Source organism: Labeo rohita, chromosome 16 (assembly GCF_022985175.1).
Source record: "Labeo rohita strain BAU-BD-2019 chromosome 16, IGBB_LRoh.1.0, whole genome shotgun sequence".
In the NCBI taxonomy this organism is placed as follows: Eukaryota; Metazoa; Chordata; class Actinopteri; order Cypriniformes; family Cyprinidae; genus Labeo; species Labeo rohita.
This window is the reverse complement of record NC_066884.1, coordinates 29,486,497-29,513,935: the sequence shown is the minus strand read 5'-3', so window position 1 is coordinate 29,513,935 and position 27,439 is coordinate 29,486,497. Positions and strand designations below refer to the sequence as shown.

General features: G+C 37.6%; 1 protein-coding gene across 8 annotated transcripts in view; it reads left to right on the top strand.

The window, feature by feature from the left end:
• grb10b (growth factor receptor-bound protein 10b) overlaps positions 1-24,611 on the top strand; it is an 88,354-nt gene extending 63,743 nt beyond the window's left edge. For 5 of the 8 annotated variants that reach the window (XM_051130324.1, XM_051130327.1, XM_051130326.1 and 2 more), the window contains exons 6-17: positions 9,004-9,160; positions 13,770-13,885; positions 16,365-16,439; positions 16,832-16,969; positions 17,200-17,310; positions 17,495-17,593; positions 18,687-18,764; positions 19,165-19,299; positions 19,532-19,598; positions 20,416-20,503; positions 20,606-20,699; positions 21,193-24,611. In XM_051130324.1, coding sequence (XP_050986281.1) covers positions 9,004-9,160; positions 13,770-13,885; positions 16,365-16,439; positions 16,832-16,969; positions 17,200-17,310; positions 17,495-17,593; positions 18,687-18,764; positions 19,165-19,299; positions 19,532-19,598; positions 20,416-20,503; positions 20,606-20,699; positions 21,193-21,339 — 1,305 coding nt within the window. In that variant the 3' untranslated portion in view covers positions 21,340-24,611. Of the gene's footprint in view, positions 1-7,704; positions 8,203-9,003; positions 9,161-13,769; positions 13,886-16,364; positions 16,440-16,831; positions 16,970-17,199; positions 17,311-17,494; positions 17,594-18,686; positions 18,765-19,164; positions 19,300-19,531; positions 19,599-20,415; positions 20,504-20,605; positions 20,700-21,192 lie in introns of those variants that run through there. The other 3 variants (XM_051130329.1, XM_051130328.1, XM_051130330.1) reach the window with 2 other exon arrangements.
• The last annotated feature ends 2,828 nt before the right edge of the window (positions 24,612-27,439 follow it).

Below are 27,439 nucleotides of genomic sequence, written 5' to 3'. Positions count from 1 at the left end.
AGCGTCAGTTTTCTGTGATGGAAACAGAGTCGGTTTATAACCCATAGAACATTCGAATGGGGACATACCTGAAGCCGCCACCAGAAGAGAGTTGCGGGCGTATTCGATCCAAGAGAGTTGTTGGCACCAGGAACTAGGATTATTGGATGTCAGACAGCGGAGCATTCTTTCGAGATCCTGGTTGGCCCGCTCGCACTGCCCATTGGTCTGAGGGTGGAAACCTGAAGACAGACTCGCAGAGGCCCCGATCTGTCTACAAAATTCTTTCCAAAACCGGGAGGCGAACTGAGGACCCCTATCAGAAACCACGTCAACCAGCAAACCATGGAGATGGAAGACGTGATCCACCATTAGCTGGGCGGTCTCCGGGCGGAGGGCAGTTTGGGCAAGGGAATGAAATGAACAGCTTTGGAGAAGCGATCCACCACAGTGAGAACCACAGTGTTGCCCTTCGAGGGGGAAAGCCCAGAGACAAAATCAAGGGCGATGTGTGACCAAGGACGAGAAGGAATGGGAAGAGGATGGACCAGACCAGCAGAGGGGCGATTCACTGGCTTACATTGAGCGCAAGTAGGGCAGGCCAACACAAACTGTCTGACATCTGCGGCCAATGTAGGCCACCAGAAACGCTGCCGGATGGCAAACAATGTTCCCCAAATCCCTGGATGGTAGACCAGCCTGGACGTATGACCCCACTGAAGGACTTCAGGGCGCAGTGCAGCCGGCACAAACAACCTGCCCACCGGGTGCTCCTCTGGCACTTGCACCCCTCGTCCAGCCTCCGATACCCCAGGAGAGAGCCCCGACCACCACCCCCTCAGGAAGGATGGCTTCGGCCGAAAGCTTCCCCTCTGGTGCCCCGAACAGGCGCGAAAGAGCGTCGGGCTTGACGTTTTTGGACCCAGGCCGGTACGAGAGGGTGAAGTTAAACCGGCCGAAGAAGAGTGCCCAACGGGCCTGGCACGAGCTCAGCCTCTTGGCGGAACGGATATATTCGAGATTCTTATGATCCGTCCATACCAAGAAAGGATGCGCTGACCTCTCCAACCAGTAATGCCACTCACCCAAAGCCAATCTCACCGCCAACAATTCTCTGTTGCCAATGTCGTAGTTACGTTCTGCAGGGCTGAGATGGCGAGAGAAAAATGCACATGGGTGCACCTTCCCGTCACGGGGGGAACGTTGAGATAGAAATGTGCCAAGCCCGACATCCGATGCGTCAACCTCGACAATGAACTGGAGCTCAGGATCTGGCACCAACTGAACAGGTGCAGAGATAAAATGGGACTTTAGGGTATCAAAGGCTACCTGAGCATCCTGGTTCCACCTGAAGGACCCCTTAGTGGAGGTTAACGCAGTGAACGGTGCAGTGATCTGACCAAAATTCCTGATGTACCGCCGATAAAAGTTGGCGAACCCCAGGAAATGCTGCAGAACCTTACGGGAGTCAGGGACAGGCCACTTAGCGACAGCTTCTATCTTAGCTGGGTCCGGTTTGATCCCCTCAGAAGAAATGATGTGGCCAAGAAACATAACTGACTAAGCGTGGAATTCACACTTCTCCGCCTTGACAAACAATTGGTTCTCTAATAGGCGCTGGAAGACCTGTCTGACATGCTGGGTGTGTAATTGGAGAGAGGGAGAAAAAATTAGAATGTCATCCAAATACACAAAGACAAATTGGTTGATCATATCACCCAGGACGTTATTGACGAGACCCTGAAAGACGGCCGGAGCATTGGTAAGACCAAAGGGAAGAACCAGATACTCATAGTGTCCCGAGGGGGTGTTAAAAGCTGTTTTCCAGTCATCCCCCTCCCGAATACGCACCAGATGGTAGGCGTTGCGGAGGTCTAATTTGGTGAAGACCCAAGCTCCCTGCAACAATTCAAAAGCAGAAGACATTAGGGGTTGGGGATACCTGTTCTTTACAGTAATGTCATTCAAACCTCTGTAATCAATACAGGGACGCAGGGAGCCATCTTTGTTCCGAACGAAAGAAAAACCCCGCATCGGCGGGAGAGGAGGAATGACGAATGAGCCAAGCATACAACGATTCACATATATATTTGTCCATGGCCTCCCTCTCAGGGCCAGATAGGGAATACAGACGACCCCTAGGCGGAGAAGTGCCTGGGAGGAGATCTATGGCACAGTCGTAGGGTTGATGCAGAGGGAGCAAGGTGGCCCGGGACTTGCTAAAGACCGAGCGAAGATCATAGTAATCCACCAGGACACCGGTCAGGTCAGGAGGGTCCAAACACAAGAAACACAAGACACAGAGACAGGAGGAAGTACAGCACCTAAACAAGACACGTGACAGGACTGGCTCCAGGCTAAAATAACATTATTGGCCCAGTCAACATGCGGACCACGGATGTCCTAAAATCAGAGGAGTCTTAGGAGAATCAATAATAAACAGTTCTATATCTTCTTGATGGTTACCAGAAAGAAAAAGGCTTACACGGGGTGTGACATGAGTAATGGTGGTGAGGGCATTGCCCTCTAGCGACCATGCCGTAATGGGCTTGGCGAGAAGGAGGGTAGGAATATTCCACTTGTGAGCCGAGGCAGGATCCAGGAATCTAGTGAGCCGAGGCAGAATCAGAATTACGAGATACAAGCTCACAGTTCAGAGAAATAAAGGTGCAGTTGCGTGTAATGAACTCAGAACTGGACTTTATAGCTCGCAGATGCGAGTTTATATCTCACAATTCTGATACAAACTTGCAATTGTGAGAAAAAAGTCAGAATTGTGTGATACAAACTTGCAATTGCGAGAAAAAAGTCAGAATTGTGAGATACAAACTTGCAACTGCGAGAAAAAAATACTATTTAAAACTACTATTTCTCACAATTGTGTGTTTATATCTCACAGTTCTGAGAAAAAAAAGTCAGAATTGCGAGTTTATATGAAGCAATTCTGAGAAAAAACTCAGAATTGCGATATGTAAACTCACAATTGTGAGAAAAAAAGTCAGAATTGTGAGATAAAAAGTAGCAATTACCTTTTTTTATTTTTTATTCAGTGGCGGAAACAGGCTTCCATAGAATTTTAAGATACAAACTCACAGTTCTGAGAAAAAAAATCAGAACTCCAAGTTTCTGTCTTGCAATTCTAAAAACTTCTTTTCATGGAATTATGACTTTATAACTCCCAGTGGAGACTTTATATCTTGCAATTCTGATAATTCAGATAAAAAGTCGCTATTACCCTTTTTAAAATTTTTATTCAGTAGGGGAAACAAGCTTCCATACAATTTAGAGGTGCAGTATTTCATTAAATTGCTGTTTGTGAGCTTTTCTAACAAATGGTTCATGCAGAACCAATAATTCCCATTCATTTGCACGTCACTTCAGATTTTTTAGGCCAAGTTATTTACCTTCCAAAAAATATTATTTGTATTATTGATCATTTTTGAAAGTATTAGTCTACTAAATGTGGCAAAAATTCAGTCCAGTCAAGCCACCCATTCAGTCAAGCCACACTTTCCACAGAATCTGTCATCATCCACCTACTCTAATGTCGCTCCAAACTCCTATTCCTTTTCTTTCATGCCGCACAAAAGGGGTTCAGAATGCTTGTTGATCAGTTGGACTTTTGCATGGTGTATTAATGAATATGCATAAAGACAGATATTGTTGCAATTTGTTAAACCCAATGTGACACAATAATTAGACAACAAGGAGCGTTTGATGCTTGACTCATGAATCAGCACAGTTACCCAGGCAGGCAGCCAGGAGTGTTAAAGGGGTTAGCTAGAGTCCCATGGTCGCCTGGCAGTGTCTTATAGAAACAAAGAAACATGTTTTTCCAGAGCCCTCTGATTGTTCCTGCTCTGGTTTTGTCTCACTGTCTCATTAGAGGTGAAGTCAGGCCTCAGCCCTCCGCGCACAACGACTCAGAGGAGGAGTCTGGTCATTAAAAGGCACTCGTAAACCTGAGGGGAGGAAGGAGGGTGAACCTGTCATGCTCATCAATAGATAACTTACAGTCAATCATTTTTCAGGCCAGAGGAGAATTACAAGGTCGTAGTACCACTGATGACAATGGCATTTTCCAAAACATTTTGAGGCCATCCTGTCGGACTAGATTTTTTTCTCATGTGTCATTTACACGTATTCTTCAACGGATAATTTACAACAAGCATCTTGTAAATTACAAGGTATATAATAAGGTACATTGGGGCTAAAGGCACACCTTAAGGAAAATGGAAAACATGCTTTTTCACCACTCCTATAGTGTATGATTGTAGAAATTAAAATATCTTTTTATTAAACATTGATGGAGCTACACATTTTTTTTTTTTTTTAATTTATTATTATTATGAGGTGGTAAGGCCCATTTTCCCCACATTTAGTTTAAACGGCTTGACAGCAGGGAAAAGGCACCTAGGACTGATTCAAATGCATAAGAAATATGGCAAAAACATTTGTCTGGGGGCCCTGAATTTTAGCTATTAGCATAATATTTTCACACTTTGTGCATGATTTTGTAAAATTACAACTTAATTGGAAGTGATCCAGAATACAAAATATTCTAATAATTCTATTTATCGTTTTTTTTCTTCACACATCACATGTATCATCACTGTTACTTTTGCTCCCTTGGGGAAATACACTGACATTTGGGGAAAAACAATGTATTCATGTATTCACTCAGATGTATTCATTATCTTCTTTACAGCTATGTCTACCTACAGTATGTAAAATAGCATTAAGGGATTTATCTCTTTCCAAGGTTTTCAGTCCTGGGGCCTTGGGGAAAAGTATTGCAGGAGGTCCTTGGACAGATATATAAAATGTGTTATTTATACATATGGTTCAGAACATAAATGAAACTGACACTTGTGTGTAAACTAGATTCCTTTAAAAATTGCTGGGCAGTAGAACTGGCACTTTATTCCCTAAAACACTTGTCTGTTCAGTCTATGTGAATCAGAGACATGAGCACACTGGAAAACAGGAAAGATGAAAGACAGGAAGTGTGAGTCTTAGCCTGGAACTGAAAGTTAACTCTATTCCTTTCCTTTAACAGCTTTAATCACCTACTGGAAAACTAGGTGTGGTAATATTTATTGCTTTCATTAATGCCAATTCTGTCACTTACTTACTTGATTTACTGATGAATTAACAACCTGTAATATGTCGGGACACTGTCGGGAAAAAGGCTCCTGCGTGACAATATAATTGTGTTATGTAACTTAATATATCTATTTTGGGATGGACTAGAACATCTCATGGCTGATGCATTCATTTGGTCATAGCAATCTGATTGCTAACTAATCTTTGTTTTTCTTAGTAAATAGGAGATTTAGCTATGCGCTGGAGGCTCTTTGGGGCTCTGAAAGATTCCAATGACTTCCAGATTTGCAATGGAAAAAGTTCCTGCGTTGTTTTAGTCCATTTTGGACACAAACACTTGTCAGAGCTGTAGCCTAGTGGTTAGCGTGTGTGCTCAGACATATAAAGAAATAGTTTTGGTCATCATTTACGCTCATCATACGCACCTTCTTTCGTCTTTAAAACTAAATGTTTTAAAGGATGTCCAAGCAGTTCTTTCCATACAACAAAAGCATATTGTGTCAAGCTTCTAAAAGGTATCATAAAAGTAGCCCATATGACTTGTCTATTTTTATGTATTTTAAAGCCATGCAATAACTGGTTATTTGTGACCCTGGACCACAAAACCAGTCATGGGTATATTTGTAGCAATAGCCAAAAATACATGTATGGGTCAAAATTATGTATTTCTTTTATGCCAAAAATCATTAGGTTATCAAGTAAAGATCATGTTCCGTGAAGTTATTTAGTAAATTTCCTACCGTAAATATATCAAAACTTAATTTTTGATGTTGAACTTTAAAGGTGATTTTCTCAATATTTTGACCCAGATTCCAGATTGTCAAATAGTTATATCTCAGACAAATATGGTCCTATCCTAACAAACCTTACAACAATGGAAAGCTTATTTATACAGCTTTCAGATATAATTATAAATCTCAATTTGAAACAAATGGTCCTTGTGACTGGTTTTGCGTTATCTCTCAAATCGTATGTGCTTTTTCACAAATGTAAATTTAGCAGGCATATAGGTGACACAAATTTGAAACTAGTTTGTCATTTAATTTTTCTTCCATTTCCTTACTTCTTTTAGCAATTTTTGTCCCTACTTTAATGCTATCAGAGGCAGGGTCATCATCAGGGAAATGGATGGAGGGGATAAAGTCCTCTGTGGTTTATCATATTTATTGGGCCAAGGACAAAGTGGGCTGACCCATAAAACTTTTTGTCCCAAGCCCTGTGAATTTAAGTGATGGACCTGATCAGTGGTGTAGGAAAAATGGAAGTGGCATCAGCAGCACTTGTGAATATTACTTATACAACCACACATTCGCTGAAAGACAGGGGTTGGTAAATAAGCGCTAAGATTGCTGGTACTCCTTTGCATGGTGGTCCTAAGGTTAATGTTTAAATGGAAATGAAGCTCTTGCAATATAATGATTATGTGTCAAAAAATCTGAGGTGAATAATTTTACTGCTAAAGTTATATCCCTGACTATAAGCTTTAAGATGACGATGCAAAGATTTACAGAAAAACGCTTATGTAGAGTCCAACAGTCACCATGTGGCTATATGGGTCAGTAGGGTACTGATGGACAGACTGTACATTGCATGACATGGCTGCAGCTTATGATGCTGTGAGATGGTGTGCGCACATATGTGACCCAGTCTTCTCCCCTCTGACTGCCTGAATGGTAGAGTGATGAGTGAAAGAGAGGAGAAGGAGGAGGAGAAGAGGAGGAGCAGTCAAGCCAGCTGGAGCACTGGAGAGTTTGCATACCTTTTATGTTACCACCCCTACTGACTCTTTCTTCTGGACTGATTCCAGTACTCCCTCCAGCCCTCTATCCCCGACTTCCTCTCGCTCTCTCCCTTCCTCCCCACCCCCATAACTGAAATAGTCTCCTAAAGGATTGAAAAGGATTGAGTCATCCATTCTGTCCGGTTTCCTGTGGTCACAGAAAGTTAATTTTAGCAGAGGCGGCCATGCAGATATGCGTGCAAGTGTCAAAACCAAGAGAGATGAAGCCTTGAGATGAAACTCTGGGTCCATTAAAGAGAAAAACTCAATTCACTTTCAGAGAAATGGGTGGGTGTAGTCTCTTTGTGTCCATCTTCTGTTGAACTAGCTGCCTGAAAGTTTGCGTCTGACTTCTTTCCTTTTTTGCGCGTGTGTTTAGGTTTGTGTGTGTGTGTGTGTGTGAATTTAGGGGTCACCAATGAAACCGCTGGGGTTTGCTTTTCGTTTTTTTCCTCAGCTTTAGTGGAGGAATGTTGGCATAAAGTTTGGCTGGGGGGAAGGCAGTGAGCGGCGTCTCAAGTGCTGGCATTTGTTTCATTTTAGCTGTAATGAGTCTTGCCCTGTCGTGAGAGAAATTTCTGGCTTCAAACTACCAACTTCAAAGCTGAGCTTTTGAAAGTAAGAAAACTTTCAACAAGTCCTCACATGAAACTCGTTCAAGACTCTGAAAAATTAAGGTTTAGACAGCCGAGAAGCTTTGTCTGTCCGGTCCTATCGCCATCTCCACTTCAGAGGAAACAAACGAGCTGATAAAAACGAGCCGTTCTCCTTTCAAGAGCGAAAAGAAACTGAAGCTATGCAGAATGGGGAAAGAAAAGTTAAGGCTGTGCGTGTGTATGACTGCGCGTCTGTGTATGTGCGTCTATCGATGTGTGTGCGTGTGTGAGGGGTGTGTGAGTGTGTGTGTGCGACTGTGTCTGTGTGGGAATGATTACATCAGCTTGAGCTAGCCCTATGATTGGTTAGGGAAGTGTGGTTTGATTCACTACCTAAAAGCCTGTGGCTGTAACCCTTTGTGAGGGGAACAGAGGCAAGTTGTCTGCCAAGCTGGAAACAGTGCCATCTGCATGCTCTGTCCTGCGCCAAAGCTAGACAGAGAGAGAAAGAGAAGGAGGGAGATTGTGACAGGTAGGATACGCTGAGCCACTGACAGGAAGAAGCATCTGCAAAGCGTTGGACCTGCTTTTTTTCCTTTTTTTGGTCCTTTTTTTCTCTCTTGTGGAGTTGTGGAGACATTCGGGGAGCTGGTTCGTCTCTCAGAGTGTGGAGGAGGACACAGGCTGCTGGGGAAAATGCCATCGTGTTCTCCTGACTGTTGCCTGCTCAGGCCTGGGGAGGTAAGATTTCTCCTCAGCCCCAAATGTACAGCTCCTCCTGGCTACTTCAGAATCCCTCTCCCCCTAGGCGACTAGAAGAGTCTGGGGAGTTGGTGTCCGTCTGTAGTGGGAAGGAAAATAGAACCTGTAGAATGAAACTGAAAATCTAAAATAGAGTGTGACGGGAACAGTTGCTTCCACAGTTTGAGTGAACGATGGAATTCGTCAGAGCAAATGTCGTGGAAAAGCTGTAAAGGTTGGCGTAACGGATTTCTGAATGTATGTGTTGTGGGCTGAAGTGTGCTGGGTGAGAGAACGTATGAAAGATCTCAGAACGTGTGAGCGATGTTGCAAATAGGAATAGAGAATTTTCGAGAAAACCTAGTATGTGTGTGATGAAGGGGACACAATGGCACGGGACTCGTTTAGTGTCGGAGCACCAGACTATTTCGGACTAAACATCTTTTTTAGCTTTTCCTACTCATATTAATAAGGATGTAGTCTAGACATGGAATTTGTATGTGAAAAGACCTAGATTTGAGCATGAATGGCTTTACGCTCTGTGTCAAAACCTTAAAAGACTTTCATATATTCTCTTATGTGTATAAAGTATCGTAGCGTCACATAAAATGCTGTTGTGTTTCACTATTTAATGTTTATTTTATTTCCGCTGGGGCCTTGAAAATAAAATTGTCTTGTGACGCAGTCAAATTTCCCAGTGTGTAAATGTGTTTTTCCATGCAAGAATTTTTTTTACTGTTGTTTGAATTTAATCTCAACATCATATCTAAAATACCTGATTTTTTTTTTCATGTATTTCAGATCATAAAAATCTTCAGCGAGGATGGGATGGGAAAGGTGGTGGAGATCCCAGCCGACATGACGGCGCGAGACCTGTGCCAGTTTCTCGTCTATAAAAACCATTGTGTGGACGATAACAGTTGGGCGCTTGTGGAGCATCATCCAGCCCTGGGACTCGGTAACTGGCTTGCTAGTTTTCTAGGCTAGAGGGAAGCGAGTAAATTTATAGAGCTGTTTTAAAAGTGTCTGTGTGTGCGCGTCAACCACTTTAGATGCAGTAATTACAGGGTCTTTTGTGCTGGAGTTGAAATCAATGATGACCATGTAAGAGAAGAAGACAGACTTCCTTGATTCATCCTTTTATGTCCTCGGGCGGAGGGTAATTGATTAACGGTCGCCGGGGGAAATAATGTCTCACGGAGAGACATAACAGGAAGTTAGGTTGCTCAAGAGTAGAACTGGTACTGGTTATAGTACTTTAAAGTTGAGCATGGGATGTTTACATGTTTTGTGCTTCATGACACAATTTTAAAGGTGACCCAACATAGCACCAAAGCTTTTTATGATCCAAGATTTAACCTAGATGATTTAACTCTGCCAGCAAACAAACAAAAAATACTGCATTGTGGTTGGCATAAAAATGTTTATATGCATTTTAATCCATAGGTAAAGTCGTTTGAATCATATTGCCGTTTACTTTGCGTATTTCTGTTCATGTTTTTTTGAGAATGAGAGCATGTCATCCTATGCATGTTGACATCTGCCTAATTTGGCTAGATTTTAGAAGATAACAGATGAATTTGTGTCTAAGTACCATAGGTTTTGAGTGGACAGACAACTTTGGGAAGTGTTTTTCATATCTTAAATGTTCATTAGCCTACTGATTTTACAATCTTAACTATGTATAGTTATATAATTAATTGCATTATATTGTTGTCTTCGACCTTATCAGACCTGTGACTCACCATTTAAGAACTACTGTTTTAGCTCTTAGCGCTTTAAACTCAAACATGGTCAGTGGGTTTTTTTGACATTGACGGTTGCTGTCAGAGTGCACATGTTGTGGGCAAATCTCTAGGCTAACGCATGCTGTGTGTTAATTGGTTACCTCAAATAACCTGTGCCGTGAACGTGAGGCTTGCTAGTAGAACTTAAGTCAGCCCAGGGCAACGAGTCATACAGGAAGTTCAGCCACCCGAGTACGTGGTCTGGACAGGATTTAGTTTTCCAATCCAACTATTTGTTTTATTTGGCAAACAAACCGTTTTCTTTTTATTTTCAACAGACATCCTGCTCCCCTTCTCTGTATCATCATTCTTTCGTTGTTCATTCAGTGTTCTAGTTTACTTTCAGTTTCCAAGTGAGTGTAGTGATACAAAAGATTATTATGATTAGGGAATTTGGGGAAATCTTGGGGAATTTTGAAACTGTAGCTTGCCAAAATCTAAGTCTACACATAATTTGAAGTGGTTAACCTACAGTCAAGATAATATTTTGAAAAAGTAGGTAGCATTATAGGCTATTAATGAAAAGTAGCTATTACATTAACTAACTAACTACATTTCCGATATTAAAGGGGATAATGGAAATATATTGTTTTACATATATATCAGAGATAATTTTTAATCAAAATGTAACTATTCCCAGCAGGCACTGGACGTCAATATAGTGTCAAGTTGATGTTGGACTCCAACGTTGATGGATGTTGTATAGTCGTTGAGAATAAAAATTAGGTTGCATTTAACATTAGATTTTGGATACACAACCTAAAAACAGCAAAATATCAACGTCATCTGGCACTGGTATTGGACATCAAATTAAAATTGACATTAGACGTTGAACTGACATTGAATTTTGGTCATCCAGCTTTGCAACTGAAATGTAATAAAACATAAAAATCTTATGATGTTGTGTGCCTGCTGCATTTTATCATGTTTATCTGACACAAAAGCAATGAGAATTTCAATGAAAATTAAACTATAGAGAGAGAGAGAGAGAGAGAGAGAGAGTTCAGATGCAAAACGAGCTAAAAGCCATCTTGGTCAAAAATGAGATAATGATACTGAGTGAATGCTTCTGACACATAGTATATGTCCATTCAATCTCTCTAAATTCCAGCCTCGGCCCAATCAAAAGTACCAGTACTTACATAGAAACCTATACAAAGTAGCCAGAAAGAACTGCTAATTTTTAAGAAATACGTCAGATGGATTTAGAGGCTTTTGCATCTGAACTCTTCATATATATATATATAGATATATATACAGGGGTGCACATAAGTGGTACGCAGATGTGCATGCATTGCAAAATAAAAAATTAGCTGTGTAAGTAAGTTCAGACAGCTCATTTACATACCAACATGGTTGACAGCTTTTAATTCACAATTACCATTTTATATCAACAAACTGTAATACTGTATAAGATCTCCATTCGAACTGAAAGCATAAATCTAGGCTATCTGCTGCCATTTTCAAAGCACAATGCAAAACTGTGACATTTCATTCACTGATGGTCTTCACTCGGCAGCGCTAAACCTTGCCGTCGACCTGCAGAAATAAAAGCTTGCTGATTTTAAGTTGGAGAGTGATGCAAAATTCATAATTCATGAAAATATTAGCATTTTATTTTTAAGTTTACTACTTTATATAATACCTTCTGTTATACCGTCTGAGATTCCTGTTCAGGGACATCAGTACGGTCAGTTGGTGAATTGCTTTTTTGAACCAATTTATATGAATGAACTTATTTACTAAAATGAATCAGACTTCTCAATGCTATATATAAGAAAGAATATATTACATCACTACATACTTTTTTAGCAAAAATAATTTGTTAGTGTAAAAGCTAAAGCTTTTGTAAAGCTCTATTCTCATACTGGAAAATGTAGTTAAGTGAGTTTTGTTTTTGCTGAATTGCTACATTGACACAAACAGTTTGGACAAATGCTTCATTTTATATGCAAAGCAGGCTGGGTTTAAAATGTCAAAGCAGTTTGTTATGGATCTACTTTGCTAGAATAGTGCGAAGTGTGGTTGAGCGAAAGCATGACATCATCTCTCTGCAATGCCCGACTCTCTCCTTACTAAGCCAAATATTGAACGGCAGGATGATGGAAAAGCTTGTCACTTCAGAGTACTTCTGTATCTCCAAGCGTCATTTCAAGATGGATGTGTTGTGGGGAAAAGTTATAAACGGGGTTTGTTGTAAAGTGGATTAAAGTGTGCATAAATTGATATACATATACACAATTGTTGTAAGGGTGAATAATTGCTATATGCTTTCTAGACACAGTGATTCCACAGTGGTGGAAAAAGAAGAGTTTCACTTTTTTTTGTAACAATGTATCAAGTGAAAAATGTTCAGCTATTACCATAAAAGATTCACTCAAAAAAAAAAAAATTCACTCAAAAAGTAAAACTCACCCTCATGTTGTTTTAAACCATAAAACACATTCTTTCATTGCACGTTAAATTCATTTTTTTATAATGTGCTGGAGTTTTCAAGCTTCAAAAAGAACGCAAAAGCACCATAAAAGAAGCATAAGATAGTTTACATGACTTGTTGCACTATATTCTTGTTAACACACACATGGTATGCATGATGAATAGACCAAACTAAAGTAATTATTTAGTTATTTAGATAATTTAGATATTACCACATGAAGGCTAGGTTCAGTAAGCTTTTTTAAAGTGTCTGTATCAATAATAAAGTTGACCAAAAACTTGTGATTAGAATTGCTGTAGTGCTTTTTTTTTTCAAATATTTTTTTTATACTTAAATTGTACTTTTGAAGAACATTTTACGTTTAACCTTGTATTAAATCATAGTTTCTTCTGCATTTTCTCAGACTTTATATTTTCTTGCCATTCAACTCTGACATCTCAGTCTGTATGCTGGTAAACACTAGAGCATGCAAAATTTCTACAGATACTGTAATATGATGTCAAACTTTTCAAAGTCGTTTTTTAAAAAACATGACTCATCAGTAATATAATCTATTCAATATATGGAATCTACTCCACTTTACTGCAAAGAGGTTACACCATGATGTATCAGTCTTCTATTGGTCACATGTCTTCACGTGATACAAATTTGCAGGGCAGAGCTCACCGGACTTGAACTTTGGAACCCCACGAAATTTGCATGAGTTTGCGTATCCTGACTTCCATATTCGTATGCGAATAAATGGAAGTAAATGGAATGAAAAATGGAAAAGTGTTATCGCCCCTTAAGGATGTTTACCCCCTATAATTTCCTGTTGCCAAACAAGCCCTCTGGACCGTTCCACACTTGGATGAATTTTTGTGTACATGTAAGGGATCAGAGTGAGTTTTTTTGAGCGCTTATGGGCAGCATTAGCTACAACATCATTCACGCCGGTAGGACAGAGATTGTAAGAAAGACAGGGAAACTAACTAGAGATCAATTTATGCATAAATCAGATGGAGGGTTTTTTACGTCAGTAAGTCCCTATACTGGTTAGGCTGAACGGGGGATGGGGAGAGAGAGATGGGGTGCGGGGGGGACTGGGGGGGGTTATCTCCTCCAGACAAACTCTCTTTTCATCAGGCAGGGATCACTCACCCTGTTTATTTTTTTGTCTGCCTGCATGAATGCTAACAGACAATGATGTAATTCAAGATGCAAATATTACACCACATATGAGTCTTTGGTTACACAGATGCATTTTTGTCATATGTCTATAAACACAGACCTTTTCACAAGTGTAATAAAGTTTTGAAAACTATGTGTATTGACCTAATTCTTTTTTCGCCATCATTCCACAGAAAGATGTTTAGAAGACCATGAACTGGTTGTCCAAGTGCAGGCGTCAATGACCAGTGAGAGTAAATTTCTCTTCAGGAAGAACTATGCCAAATATGAATTCTTTAAAAATCCCTTGGTAAGTTAATCCAAGATCTCACTTAAACTGTTTCTTAATTAGATTAAGGTGATTGTAGATTATGATTTATTTCCTTCTCGTAGTGTAGGTGCAGGTGTCGGTAGGTACATAAGTAATGTGACACGGATTAGCGCTGAAGGAAAGTTCCTCACATTAATGGACTGTTTTCAGTCTTACTTGGTAGATGCAGATATCAAGTGACATGATTCCAGTTCAGTGAGCTGCTCTCACACTCTCTCTCAAACACTCCAAAAGAAACCTATTCCTCTTACTGTTTGGGCTGGTAATCAAACACTTACACGAACATTCAGTCCTCTTGTAAATTCAACTGGAGACAGAGAAGGGAAGGAAATCTGTGCTTTAATCATAAGATTTTTTTCAACCCTTGACACTATGTTTTAAATTGCTGTAACACAAGTACGCTCTTGATAACACTTTCTTTGGGCCTATTTACGCGCCTTGATTGATCAGATTGCATTCCATTCGCACTTAGCACAATGTATTTGCTTCCATAAAATGAATAAAATCAACTATTATTATTTGCGTTTGTTTGTATTAGTTGCATTAGAAAGGTACTTTCTAGAGTGTTTAAAAATTGTTTTTGTTGATTAGTATCTGAATTTTAACCTTTACAATCAACACTTAATCACATCATAAATGTTTTACTATAGTAAAATCATAAAAACCATGGTAAATAGAAGTACACTACCACTCAAACGCTTGGGCTTGGCAAGATTTTAAATATTTTTCAAAGGTATTCTCACCAAGGCTGCATTTATTTGATCAATAATGCAGTAAACGAGTAATACTGTGAATAATTTTTATAATTTAAACAAGTGTTATATATTTTAATGTATTTTAAAGTGTTATTTCTTAGATGGCAAATCTAAATTTTTATTTAATTTATTGCAAAATGCTGGTTTGGTGCTCAAGAAACATGTCTTGTTATTAAAAATTTTGAAAAGATTTGTACTGCTTAATATTTTTGTGGAAGCCATTATACATTTTGTACTTTAATTAACTGAAAGTTAAACTCTTAGTAACAAAATGAACATATTTGCATCCTTAAAAGCATTTCTCCAAAGCGGCTATGGCTGCAAGTTCAATCATTACCAACAGAGTTTAATGGAACTTGCGACCATAGTTAGCTAACGATGCTTTTCAGCTAAATTTTCACCCAGTGTGACACTGACAATTAGTTTCATGGTTTCTCCATCTATTTGTGTCATCCTTGATTGTTCAGTCACTTTTGTACCCTGACATATTTCTATTTGGGAAGAATTTAAGTATGTGGTCTGAACAGCTGAATGTGGCTCTTCAGAATACTGGATTCTGATAAATCTGGATCTGGTAAATCGCAGCATTCTGCAGGCAAAAATTTACTGTTAAACTTATGTGGCCATTTTCTTACACAGCTCTGTATGAAGTCTATTTTGCAATTAAAAAATAATTTACCGTATATTATCCTTTACATATAATACATAACAGATCATTGATGTATTCAGTTAGTTAGAAATGCCGTAAAAACATAAGTACCTCAGTAAAATTATGATCTTTTTTTTTATTTAGACAGGACAGTGTAGTTAGACAGGAAGCTTAGTGGGAGAGAGAGAAGGGGGTTGGATCGGGAAAGGTCCACAAGCCGGGGTTCGAACTCGCGGGACGCCAACAGCGCAATATGCCAGCGCGCTAACCACGACGCTATTGATACCGGCGATTTATGATTATTTGATATGCTGCAGGTTATATACATTGCTGTACTAATGCTTTTCTTCTAAATTTTATGACATTATGTGCACTGTAACTAATATTACTTATTAATTTGTTTTATTTATTTTCTGAGCTATGCAAAGGTTTGTACTGAATTTCCTGAAATTCCTTGTGCTGGTAGAAAATCATTAAAAGAAAGTCAATGGGTGGCAGGCTTATGTTTTTCAAAAGATTATGTAATACTCCATTGTTTTGTAGGGTTTTGGACCAAGGAGCTTTTAGAATAATTTCAAATAATTGCTCTTTTCTTTCATCCACCTTAACCACTAAAGACAGGCTTTCTTCAGCAGCCATTACAAAACCTTTCCCTTTGTTAAAGACTGTTTTTTCTGTGTGCTAAGGCAAAAAGGTACACAAGCAGATGAATGTGTTAAATCACAGAGAATTTCTTATTGTTACTTTGCATTGTTATTATTACTAGTTGTAGTAGTAGACTTTTTTTTTTTAATTTAATAAGCATTATGGTTACTATTTCTAAGAATTTATACAAGGATTAAATTTGTATAATGCTCTTACAAAGAATAACAATACTGAATTTATATGGCTATATGTTTTAGACTCAATGGGGTATGCATTTAGTTTAATAATGGACAATGTATTTAGAGGATAAGGATTTAGTTGGAAATGACTTGTACACTGAAAATGTACAAAGTTATATTAAAATCATATACATGTAGTGAGCTAAAACATTTTACATTTATTTTTACAGAACTTCTTCCCAGAGCAAATGGTTGCCTGGTGTCAGGAGACCAACGGGACCATCCCCCCATCTCAGCTCCTGCAGGTACAACATGGACACATGTTCTCTTTCCCATCACCCCAATCTAACATCAGCCCATATATCATTGACTCTTTGACATCTTCTCTCTTATAATCTAACTGACTACTGTGTTAATGAACAAAGATACACCACTCACATTTTTTTAAATAATTGACTGATTATTTACATTATTTTATTGAGAGTATAAATTACTTTTAGAAAAAAAATAAAATAATAATCATAATAAATATACATACATACCTTCTTGGATATAGAGTTTAGAAAATATTACTTCTGATATATTACTATTCAGTGGTTTATTAGCACATTCAGACCTTTGTTGAAACCTGATGGTGAATACTTCACACTGAAAGGAAACCACAAACCCACAAATCATTTTCTTCTTTTACCTTCAGAACTTCTTAAACTCCAGCAGCTGTCCTGAGATCCAGGGATATTTGTATGTGAAAGAAATGGGTAGGAAATCATGGAAGAAACTGTATGTGTTTTTAAGACGGTCAGGATTGTACTTCTCAACAAAAGGAACGTCAAAGGTTAGTTAACTTTCATACTGGTAAGACTGCAACCCTAAACTTAAATTCTGCCTGCTTTCTTTCTAAAAAAAATCTAGTCTGTTTTACCAGTCTACATCATGTACAAGTCTCTGTTAATGTCATCAGGTGCTGGTTAGAACCGCCCCCTCCCCCATTTCTAAGTGCTCTTTTAGTGCCCTCTCCCCTCCTTATCCATTAAATGACATGAGCTGTTGGCTGATCTTTCACAGGAGCCCAGGCATTTACAGCTACTAGCAGACCTGGAAGACAGCAATGTCTTTACAGTAATAACAGGGAGAAAGTTGCACAATGCACCGACTGACTTTGAATTCTGCATAAAAGTAAGTTTATGTGGTCTGTTATGAGAACTCTTAAAATAGATAAGCTCTAAAAAGTCAGTTATTCAACACAAATTCATTTGTGAATTTAAACATTATACTGTCTTATGCTAAAAAACACAGTTAAACATCTCACAGAGTTTAACTGTGCAGAAGGATTTATTTTGTGCTTTTTGATCATTTGCAGCCTAACAAAGTAAGGAATGAAGTGAAAGAACTGAGGATGTTGTGTGCAGAGGATGAGACGAGCAGAACATGCTGGATGACGGCCTTCAGACTCTTTAAGGTTGGCAGTGGAACCCCATTTTTGGAGGATGGATCTGTGCCTTTTTCTCAGGCTGATTTAGAAACTGCACTTTTTCCGTGGTTTATCTGGAACCTGAGCCTTTTTACTGACTGAGCTAGAACCCACACACTTTGCTTGGATTATCCTGATTTAGAATCTGAACAATGTCACTGACTCATTCTGATACTTTTCCCTGGCTGTTCTTAAGTGGAATTGTTCATCAGGAACCTCTGCTTTTCCTAACTGAGCCAGAACCAATACATTTTTCCCTGGCTGATCTAGCATCTGGTAACCCTTCCTTAAATTGATCGGCAGTGGAACCAGCAATCTTTCCTTGGCTGATCTAGAATGTTCACCCTTTCTAGGCTGATCTGGAACCCCCTCCTTTCTAGGCTGATCTAGAACCCCCTCCTTTCTGTGCCTGATCTAAAATCTTCTTTCCTTATCTAATCTAGAAACTACTAATTTCACTGATTAATCTAGAACCCCTTCCTTTTCCTGACTATTCTAAAATTGGCACCTTTCGTCTAGAAACAGCACCCTTTCTGGAATCTGAGCCTTTTTCCTGATTGATTTTCTTGATCTTGAACTGATGCTCATTTCAAGGCTTATCTTAACCCCCATATCCTGATCTACAACATGCATTCTTTCCTTAGCTGTTCTAGAACCTGCATCTAAAACCTTCACCTTTTCCAGGCTGATCTAGAACATGCACCCTTTTCTTGCCTGATATAGAATCTGCATTCTTTTACTGGTTGAACTAAAACCCTCAAACTTTTCCAGGCTGATCTAGCATCTGCACATTTTTTTTTTTTTACTGATTTTGAGCATATGTGACATATACAATGCAGTGATGTTCTACAGATGAGATGTAAGTGGTGTATGACATCATGTTGTGTACCTAACCGAAAAAAAGACAAATTGATTAAAATGCAGTTATGACAATGTGTACACGTTGAATGCAGGCAGCATCATTTCACTTTGAGGAAAGTGCAATGAACAGTTCTGTATATTAGCATAATGTTTTATTGTGGTGTTTTGTTTAAGTTGTTCTTTCAGCTCTTTAACACTTTTCATTTTTTCTTCTTTATAGTATGGAATTTTACTCTATCAAAATTACAAGATCCCCCAACAGCGAAAAACGTTGCTTTCACACTTCTCAGCGCCTGTGGTAAGACACTCACTCTTAACCTACTCCTGCATTCCCTCTCTACCTCACAGATGGAGCATTAATCAGACATGTGTCAGTATGTGGGCCATGATGTCACATTATGGAATGATTGTTCAAGTGTTGGCAGTGAAGTTATTATTACAGCTTGTCCTATGGATGCAATTCTGACGGTTTTAGAAAATAATTACCATAGAGAAGCAAAATAAGTGATTTAAAAGTAAATGATAAGAACACAAACCACAACAATCCATTCATGCTCATGTTATGCTTGAAACGTTTTAACTGTTGCTTACTGGTTTAGAACATGGAGACTAGATATTGACCAGAAAGTTATCAAAAGACAGCACATTTGCAATCAAAGCAATCAAAGTAATTGTTACTTCCGATCTTCTTTTTTCAGAGGAGTGTCTCAGAGAACTCTCTGGTAGCCATGGATTTCTCAGGGAGGATAGGACGAGTGATTGACAATCCCGTGGAGGCTCAGAGTGCTGCCATGGAGGAGGGACATGCCTGGAGAGTCAGTTCCAAGAATCATGTTTGTTTTGATTTGATTTTTTAAAAATATCTACCAGACGTTACAGAAGATATTAATCACGTTTCTAAGCAGTGTTTATCAGTACAACACAGTGCAACATTTTCCATTGTTAACTGTAATAATAATTGTAAAATTTGTTAACAGCGTACTTGAATTGCTGTTTAAGCTTGTAAACAATCAAATTTGCATTATGTGGAGTTTTTAAATATATGTCTCTCTGTGTTTTTTTCAGAAGAGAAGTCAGCGTATGAATATCTTAGGAAGCCCCAGCCCGTTACACCCCTCATCATTAAGTGGAGGTACTTTCTAGGGTGTTTAAAAATTGTTTTTGTTGATTAGTATCTGAATTTTACCTTTACAATCAACACTTAATCATGTTTTACTATAGTAAAATCATCAAAACCATGGTAAATAGAAGTACACTACCATTCAAATGCTTGGGCTTGGCAAGATTTTTAAATATTTTTCAAAGGTATTCTCACCAAGGCTGCATTTATTTGATCAATAATGCAGTAAACGAGTAATACTGTGAATAATTTTTATAATTTAAACAAGTGTTATATATTTTAATGTATTTTAAAGTGTTATTTCTTAGATGGCAAATCTAATTTTTTATTTAATTTATTGCAAAATGCTGGTTTGGTGCTCAAGAAACATGTCTTGTTATTAAAAATTTTGAAAAGATTTGTACTGCTTAATATTTTTGTGGAAGCCATTATACATTTTGTACTTTAATTAACTGAAAGTTACAGATAAACTCTTAGTAACAAAATGAACATATTTGCATCCTTAAAAGAATGAATTTCTTAAAAAATGTAAACGCTAACATGTAAAACAAATTCAAAGTCCAAATTTTTGGCTGGTAATGTAAATATAAATAATTAAAATGTAATAATAATAATAATAATAAAAAAAGTTCAACAAAAAGTTAAAATTAATTGCTATTACATCATTATCTTAATTAAGAACAGGTCATGTAGATGAAATACCTGCAATTTAAAAACATGCAATGCATGCCTTTAAAGGAAAGATACCATTGAATGTGCACAGTATTCCATAGAAAATTGCTCACCATCATCCTTGTCTTAAAGGCATTTTGTATCTCCTCTGATCCAGTTATCCACAGGACTCAGCTGTGGTTTTATGGTCGAATTTCACGGGAAGAGTCTCACAAGATGATCCATCAGCAGGGCAGAGTGGATGGGTACGTATCATAGCTTATTAGTTATTCTAAACAACATTCTGGATGATTCTCTGTTCTAACTATGCAATATATACTTAAGCTTAATTGTCTTTTGTGCAACAGAATGTTTCTCTTGAGGGATAGCCAGAGCAATCCTAAGGCGTTTGTACTTACACTGTGTCACCACCAGAAAATCAAACATTTCCAGATTTTACCGGTAAGATTTTATAGTTTTCTGCACCCAAATAATGTAGCATAATAACTATGTGTGCTGATGCACATGTGGCATTTCCTTAAAATATTGTCAAGTATTCCAAGTATGCATTAGATTTAGTAAATACCATTGTTAACTTGCTGAGAATGAGTGTGAAAGCCAAGAAAGACTTTATTAAAGTGCGCAGATGCAAATACTTGGCCCAGCATGCTGTACATAACAAGCATTTTTGCTTTGCTCTGCCTGTAACAAACCTCAATACTCCAGGAGGGCGATAGAGTTAAACTTCAAAAGGTTGAGCCTTTAAACTGTGTTATTAATCAGGTATCTGGCTATAAACATGTCAGCATGACTTCAGTTAACATGCTCAGCAAGAATCTTTTCTAACTGCAGCTCTGCCAGTAGAGAAAACTCACCGTAGAAGTTTTTACTATGTTTATTTAAATTGCATTATATGAAGTTGCATCCTGACACATTTATGTCTTCCCTTTTCCAGTGTGAAGAAGACGGTCAATTGTTTTTGAGCCTCGATGACGGTGCCACCAAATTCACGGACCTGATCCAGTTGGTGGAGTTTTACACGCTGAACAGAGGAGTTCTGCCTTGCAAACTTAAACACCCCTGCACCACTGTGGCCTTATGACCTCCATTTGCCTGATCCCGCCTAAAGACAAACACTCAGACGTCATGTGCTGTGGTGTAATGCTGTGCTGCTGGGCTGGAGAAAAGCACACTGCGAGAGCAACTCTCTATCGAGGAGAGAGAAAATCAAAACAACAAACAAACAGGACCAGCAAGATATAAAGGAGAAAAAAAAGCTTGTGTGTTAGCTGCTGATGAACCTCTTGGCCACCTGCACACTCGACCGTGGCAAGAGCAGGTTCTCAGGACAATCATTCAGAGGGAGTCTTCAGGATCCGCGGTCTTAATCGTGCAGATAATGGATTGGGAAGACCAGCAGAACACTCGTAAATCACGTTTGATTTTGCACTCATGAACCAGGAACAACCAAGCTATGGCAATTGTTGCTTTCGTAAATCAAGCAGATTTGATTCTAGAATGTCCTGTGAGATGTGGACAGCCGATTGGTGGTTTCGGTACTGTGAAAAGACGTTGCCGTTAAATTTGTGCTTTCACCGGTAATCACTAGAATATTTAGACATTCGTTTTCTTATGTGCTCATTGTCTTGAGCAAAGAACTCTCATGCATAATGCATTTGGCCTCTTTTTCGTGTTAAACACTTGTGTAGTTTTTCCCCTTCACAAAACATAACCTGCAGCACTCTCTACTGGCCATACCAAGAATTAATGTGTCCCTTCACTCCTTCAAGGAATAGTTGATCTCCAAAATTTAAATTGGGTTATTTTCACCCTACTGTTGTACCAAAACCATAGATAAATTTAAGATAAATTTGCAATACAACTGTATTTCATAAACAGTTCATAGAGACCCCGGCTATTAGTTTCCTGCGTAAAAAAAAAAAAAAAATTAAAAGTATTAAATACAACTCCTGTGCTATATTTCAAATCTTTTGGAGTCATACGACAGTATTGTACTCGAGACTGCAAGAAGGTTGAGTCTGACTCAAGAGTACTAAAACACTGCCATATGATGTCTTTGTGTGAGGAACCATCTGAAATTTTGACGTCAAGCCAATACATCTAACTCACACCCGCTTCCAAATGATGATTCTTAAAAAAAAAAAAAACATGATTTTGGAATGACATAAAGGTGAAAATTATGACCAAGTTCAGTTTTTGAGTGAACTCTTCCTTTTAACATGAGTAAAAGAACATGGCCTGACATCACCACCACATCCTTTAGGAACGGTGCCTTGATTTTAAAGAGGAGTCTGTTGAGTTCAGTGAAAAATAACCACTAAACCCTATGCTGGGAACTCCGCTGTGGGTCGCAGTCTATCTGGAGCTAGATCAACAAACTGGAATCTTTAGAACTGCTGTCATCTACAGTCACAGCTCCAGTCTATTTTGTTGTTGACTTTCTATTATTCTCTCCATGTTTCGAAAGATTGTTTTGAGGACAGCACACTGTGAAGCCCAGGCTAAGAACACCCACAGAAAGATGGGGTTCGAATTTATAATCTGCCTTGTCCATGGTAGCAGTAGCTACAGCGGATTTGTAAAGATATTTTTCTTTTTGTACTTGTGACGCAATGTAAAGAAAGAGCCATGTTTTTAGTTTGTACCTATATTGTATTAAACTAGATAGAGAGGGCATAGCCACCATGTCTACAAGTTCACCCAAGATACCAGTGCATAGATAAATGCAAATGACGCAATCGTTTTTAAGTATTGCTTCAACAAATTTATTTATTTATCTGGATTTGATTACTTGAAACTTAGTTTCGTTTTTTTTTCTCAGCGCTGTTCAATAACATTCTTCCACATTTTTGTGAATTTTTTGGACCTCAGTTAACTAGATCCCCTTTCTCGAATTTAACATTAATTCTTCATCAACATCCTACTGTAGAACACCATCTTCATGGTTATGATAGATTCTGTAAAGCCTGTTCAATGGGTTGTGTTGTTACGTACCTTGCTGTCAATTGTTAATCACACACTATATTGAAAACACATCTTTTTTTATAACATGTCCTTTACACATGCTATAGGCCGTTAAGACAGTGCAGCCCATTGAACAGACGTGTATTGGTAAACGTGTATTTTGCAAAGTTCATATTAATGTCTATGAGAAAAGACTAGTTTTAATTATGTCACAAAGTAACATTAAGCTGTTTGTTCATAGATGTATTTTAAGATACATAAAAATTTGTGTCATCTCAGTTAAGTAAGGGATAATGTACAATCAGCCAGTTTTCACACACACAAAAAAAGAAAAAAATATCAAAAGGGCAATCCTGATATTTTGACTGCACATTATGCTGCTTATTACACGGCTGCTTACCAATAAAAACAAAATAAAGAAAAAACATAAACCATTGATTTATTTGATTATATGAAAAGGAAGAGATTGCCTAATTCAAATCTAGTATTTCAGAGAGCCGTGTAATAAGGATATGATCTCAGTCAGTCAGGTAGTACTTAGACCTCATTGGATGATTTAACCACAGAAATAGACTGCAGGGCTTAAGTCAGTGCTATTATTATTCACTTGAATATCTTTCTCAGTGTCAGTTAAGTTAATTCAAGCCTTGTTTGAGGTTGAGTGTGTGTCAGTGTTTATTTAGCTGCAATTTGCGTAGGTCTTATGTTCACCAAAAGACACAAGCATACACACAGGCTTTCTGAACTTGACATTATTGTCTTTATTTTTCAGGGTTTGATAAGTTAAGCTATACAATCAGCCAGCCAAGGACTAAACTAACAATATTTCAGTAATGATGCTATGAATTAGCACATTCTGCAACCAGTTTTAATATACTATAGTTCTAGTGTAACTAGAGTTCTGGTTCAGACAGATGGATGTACTGAGTTTAGAGGTCATATGATTTTTTTTTTTTTTCTGAGATTATTTAAAAAACAGAAAGAAACAAACAAAAACACACACTTTTTGGATTTTGCCAGAGGGAGGTGGTTGTAGGTTACTTAAAGACTAGTTTACTATATGTTACTGGTGAATCACCTGTGTGAGTAAAATTGATCTGTAGGGTAGTCTGAGTACCATTAGCACTTAACCTACTTGTTAATTAGCTGGCCATTCAGTCTAAAAGTGAGTGTGAGCACGATGTCTGTTCACAATCTAGACACTCGGGGTGTTGTTTCTGAGTTGACACAGTCATATGTTAGTCACATTGTCCGTAAAGATTTAATATTCATTTTTACATATATCATGTAACATGCAGCTCAACAGGACACTATAGTTACACTCCATCATGTACAACTGTTCAAGTTTGTAGATACCACACTGAATTTTTGGATACAGATTTTTTTTTTCTTTCCACAATGGCATATAAATGAAGAAACTTGACTTATTTTAGTGCATTTTTATTATTTGGTTAAGTGTGTAAATATTGAATATATTCTATTTTGTGTTGCTTTATCATGCTAATTGACCTTAAAGAATATGTTATGTTTGCATTGAGCTGACAGAAAACTGGACTTTGAACTCTTTTAGTCATTGAAGGTCATTATTAAGCTAAATTTGCTCACTTATTCTCACAAATACACTTATTATGAAAACGCTAACAAGTTTATGCCTTGTAGATATTGTAGAGACGTTTCTTTAATATGAATCAAAGACAGATTTTTTTGCATTTTCCCCATTGTTGTTTGAAAGAAGCTGGTAGCAGCATTTGCGAAATGTGTGATCTGTTGAGAGTTTATCAGTGAAAGAAATAAATGTCATTTTTGTATTTAAAAGAAATGAATGTAACTGGGTTGCTCAGGGTTGAAGTGGAGGCTGTTTAAAACTGGTCCTGTGGACCAGCAAGACTTCTTCTCTGTATTTTTCTTTTTATTAAACTAACAGTATACTTCTTTTACTGAGTCTTCGACCACACCAGGCCTCTATTATTCCCCCCTTTCCTCTCTTCTGGCCTTCAAGATATTCTAGCTTCACATGTAACAACTATAGAATGAGTTGTGTCATATAGCTTCCACCCTTTCTTAAAGGGATAGCTCACCTACAAATTAAAAATCTGTCATCATTTACTCACCCTCAAGTCCAAACTGCTTTTTTGCCCATACAGTGAATTGAATGGAACAGAGCAGCTTGGACATTTTGCTATATCACTCCTTTTGTGCTCCATATAAACATTTTGAAATATTTTGTTCTTCTTCCTCTTTTTGGATGAACTATTCCTTTAAACATTGTGTATAACAGGTGCCTCAAAACCCTACGGTCCATCCTCTCTCTCTTCACTAATGTCGACCTGAGAGGATGTTCCTACTCAGGTTATGGTTGCTGATCTTGAATTTGTGACCATTAGTCACTAGTATCAGTACTGATGAAAGAGAAGGTCATGCTTATGATTACACTGTTCACGTTACGGAGTAATTGCATTATACATAAATAGCAATTTGTAATGAACTTAATGTGTAATTCTGAGGATCCGCTTTTAACTATTGCTATTGTCATGAATCATAACATCTAACATGTGTAACATGGGTGCTGTAATATAAAGCAGTACTTCTGTGACTTTTTTTTCATGCCATAATCAGAACCTTCTCCCAGCTGTCAGTAATATTTCCTGAGCTTTGCGTATGTTTTCTCAGTGCAAAAAAAAATATCATGACCATAAGTGTAAGTAAAATAGAAGTAAATATGAATCTATGTCTTTCAGGGAATGAAACAAACAAACAAACAAAAACATGGATAGAAAAAAGGTTTCTTCTTTTCAGACTCTGTATTGATCATGTGTTCTGCTTGGTTCTGTAAATAGCTGAATGGCTTACAAATTCTAATTGTAACCTTTTCAGGTATTTTTGTACAAATAAGGGACTGATATATTCTGTTTAGAATAAAACATTAATTGATTGCTATATCTCAAGGTGTGTTGATATTATCCAAACAAGCAAACATTACACACTTACAGTGTTCATATAAGCGACTAGCACTTGACTTTGTAAGATGAAAACTGTTATATCTTCAAATCTTAGCAATGTTAGTTTAAGATTACATTGCTTTAGGTTAAGCAAATTTATTCACATAATTTGTTTCATAGTGTTTACAAACGCTCTTTAAATAATAAATAAAAACTGACTAAGAAACACCTAAATAAAGATTAAGAAATAATATTTATATTTTCTACATTTAAAAACAAAAATGTGATAAAAAAAAAAAAAAAAAATTTTAAGAATTCCAGAAATATTAATATAAATACATACAATACATTTACAAAACTTGGAATAGCCTAAGATAAATATTTATTATAATTTGGATTAAAAATATATAAATCAATAGTCAGTAAAGAAAGAAACAGAAAGTTTATTGTTCAAAACATTCATATTTAGTCGTATTAACAGTACAAATGGTAACACTTTATTTTGAGGTGTCCTTGTTAGACATGTTACATGCACTTACTATAATAATAACAATTACTTATGCACTATTACAAGAAAGTAACCCTAATCCTTGCTCTGACTGTATAGTACGTACATGTTAACTATAATTACTCAGTACTTGTATAATGTATAATTGTAATAAATAATTGATATAAATGTATAATTACACTGTAACAAGGACACCTTCAAATAAAGTTTAACCCAAACCATTTATATGGCTATGTTGAATTTGAAATGTGTATTACATTAACAAAATGAATTGTAATATTTCTAAAAATGTAATTATAGACTTTATTCAAAGTTCTGCTGCATCTGCAGTCACTGTGCCAGCTAGCTACACAGATACTCAACAGAGAGCACTTCTAATTTATAATAAAAAAGTTTCTAAATGTTACAGAGTCACGATCAGCAGATATTACACCTTATTACACCTTATTGTATTATATAATGTACATTGTATTACATTATATAATACAATAAAACAACATGCTGTACTATTTTGTAGAATCACCTGTTGCATTTTGGTGCAAGCCATGTTCATGCCCACTAGAGGGCAGACAAACTCATGAATAGTAAACCATTTCAATCATCCTCACCTGTTGGTAAAATCAAGTAACTAAACTAGTCCTGTACATCCGGTACAAAATTCATTCATTTGATATAAAATATTGGGGTGCTGCTGTGATGAGCAACTGTGCACTGTACACTTTTGTGTCAGGTAACCAAAAATGTGCTTCAGAGATGTGATGAATCAAATT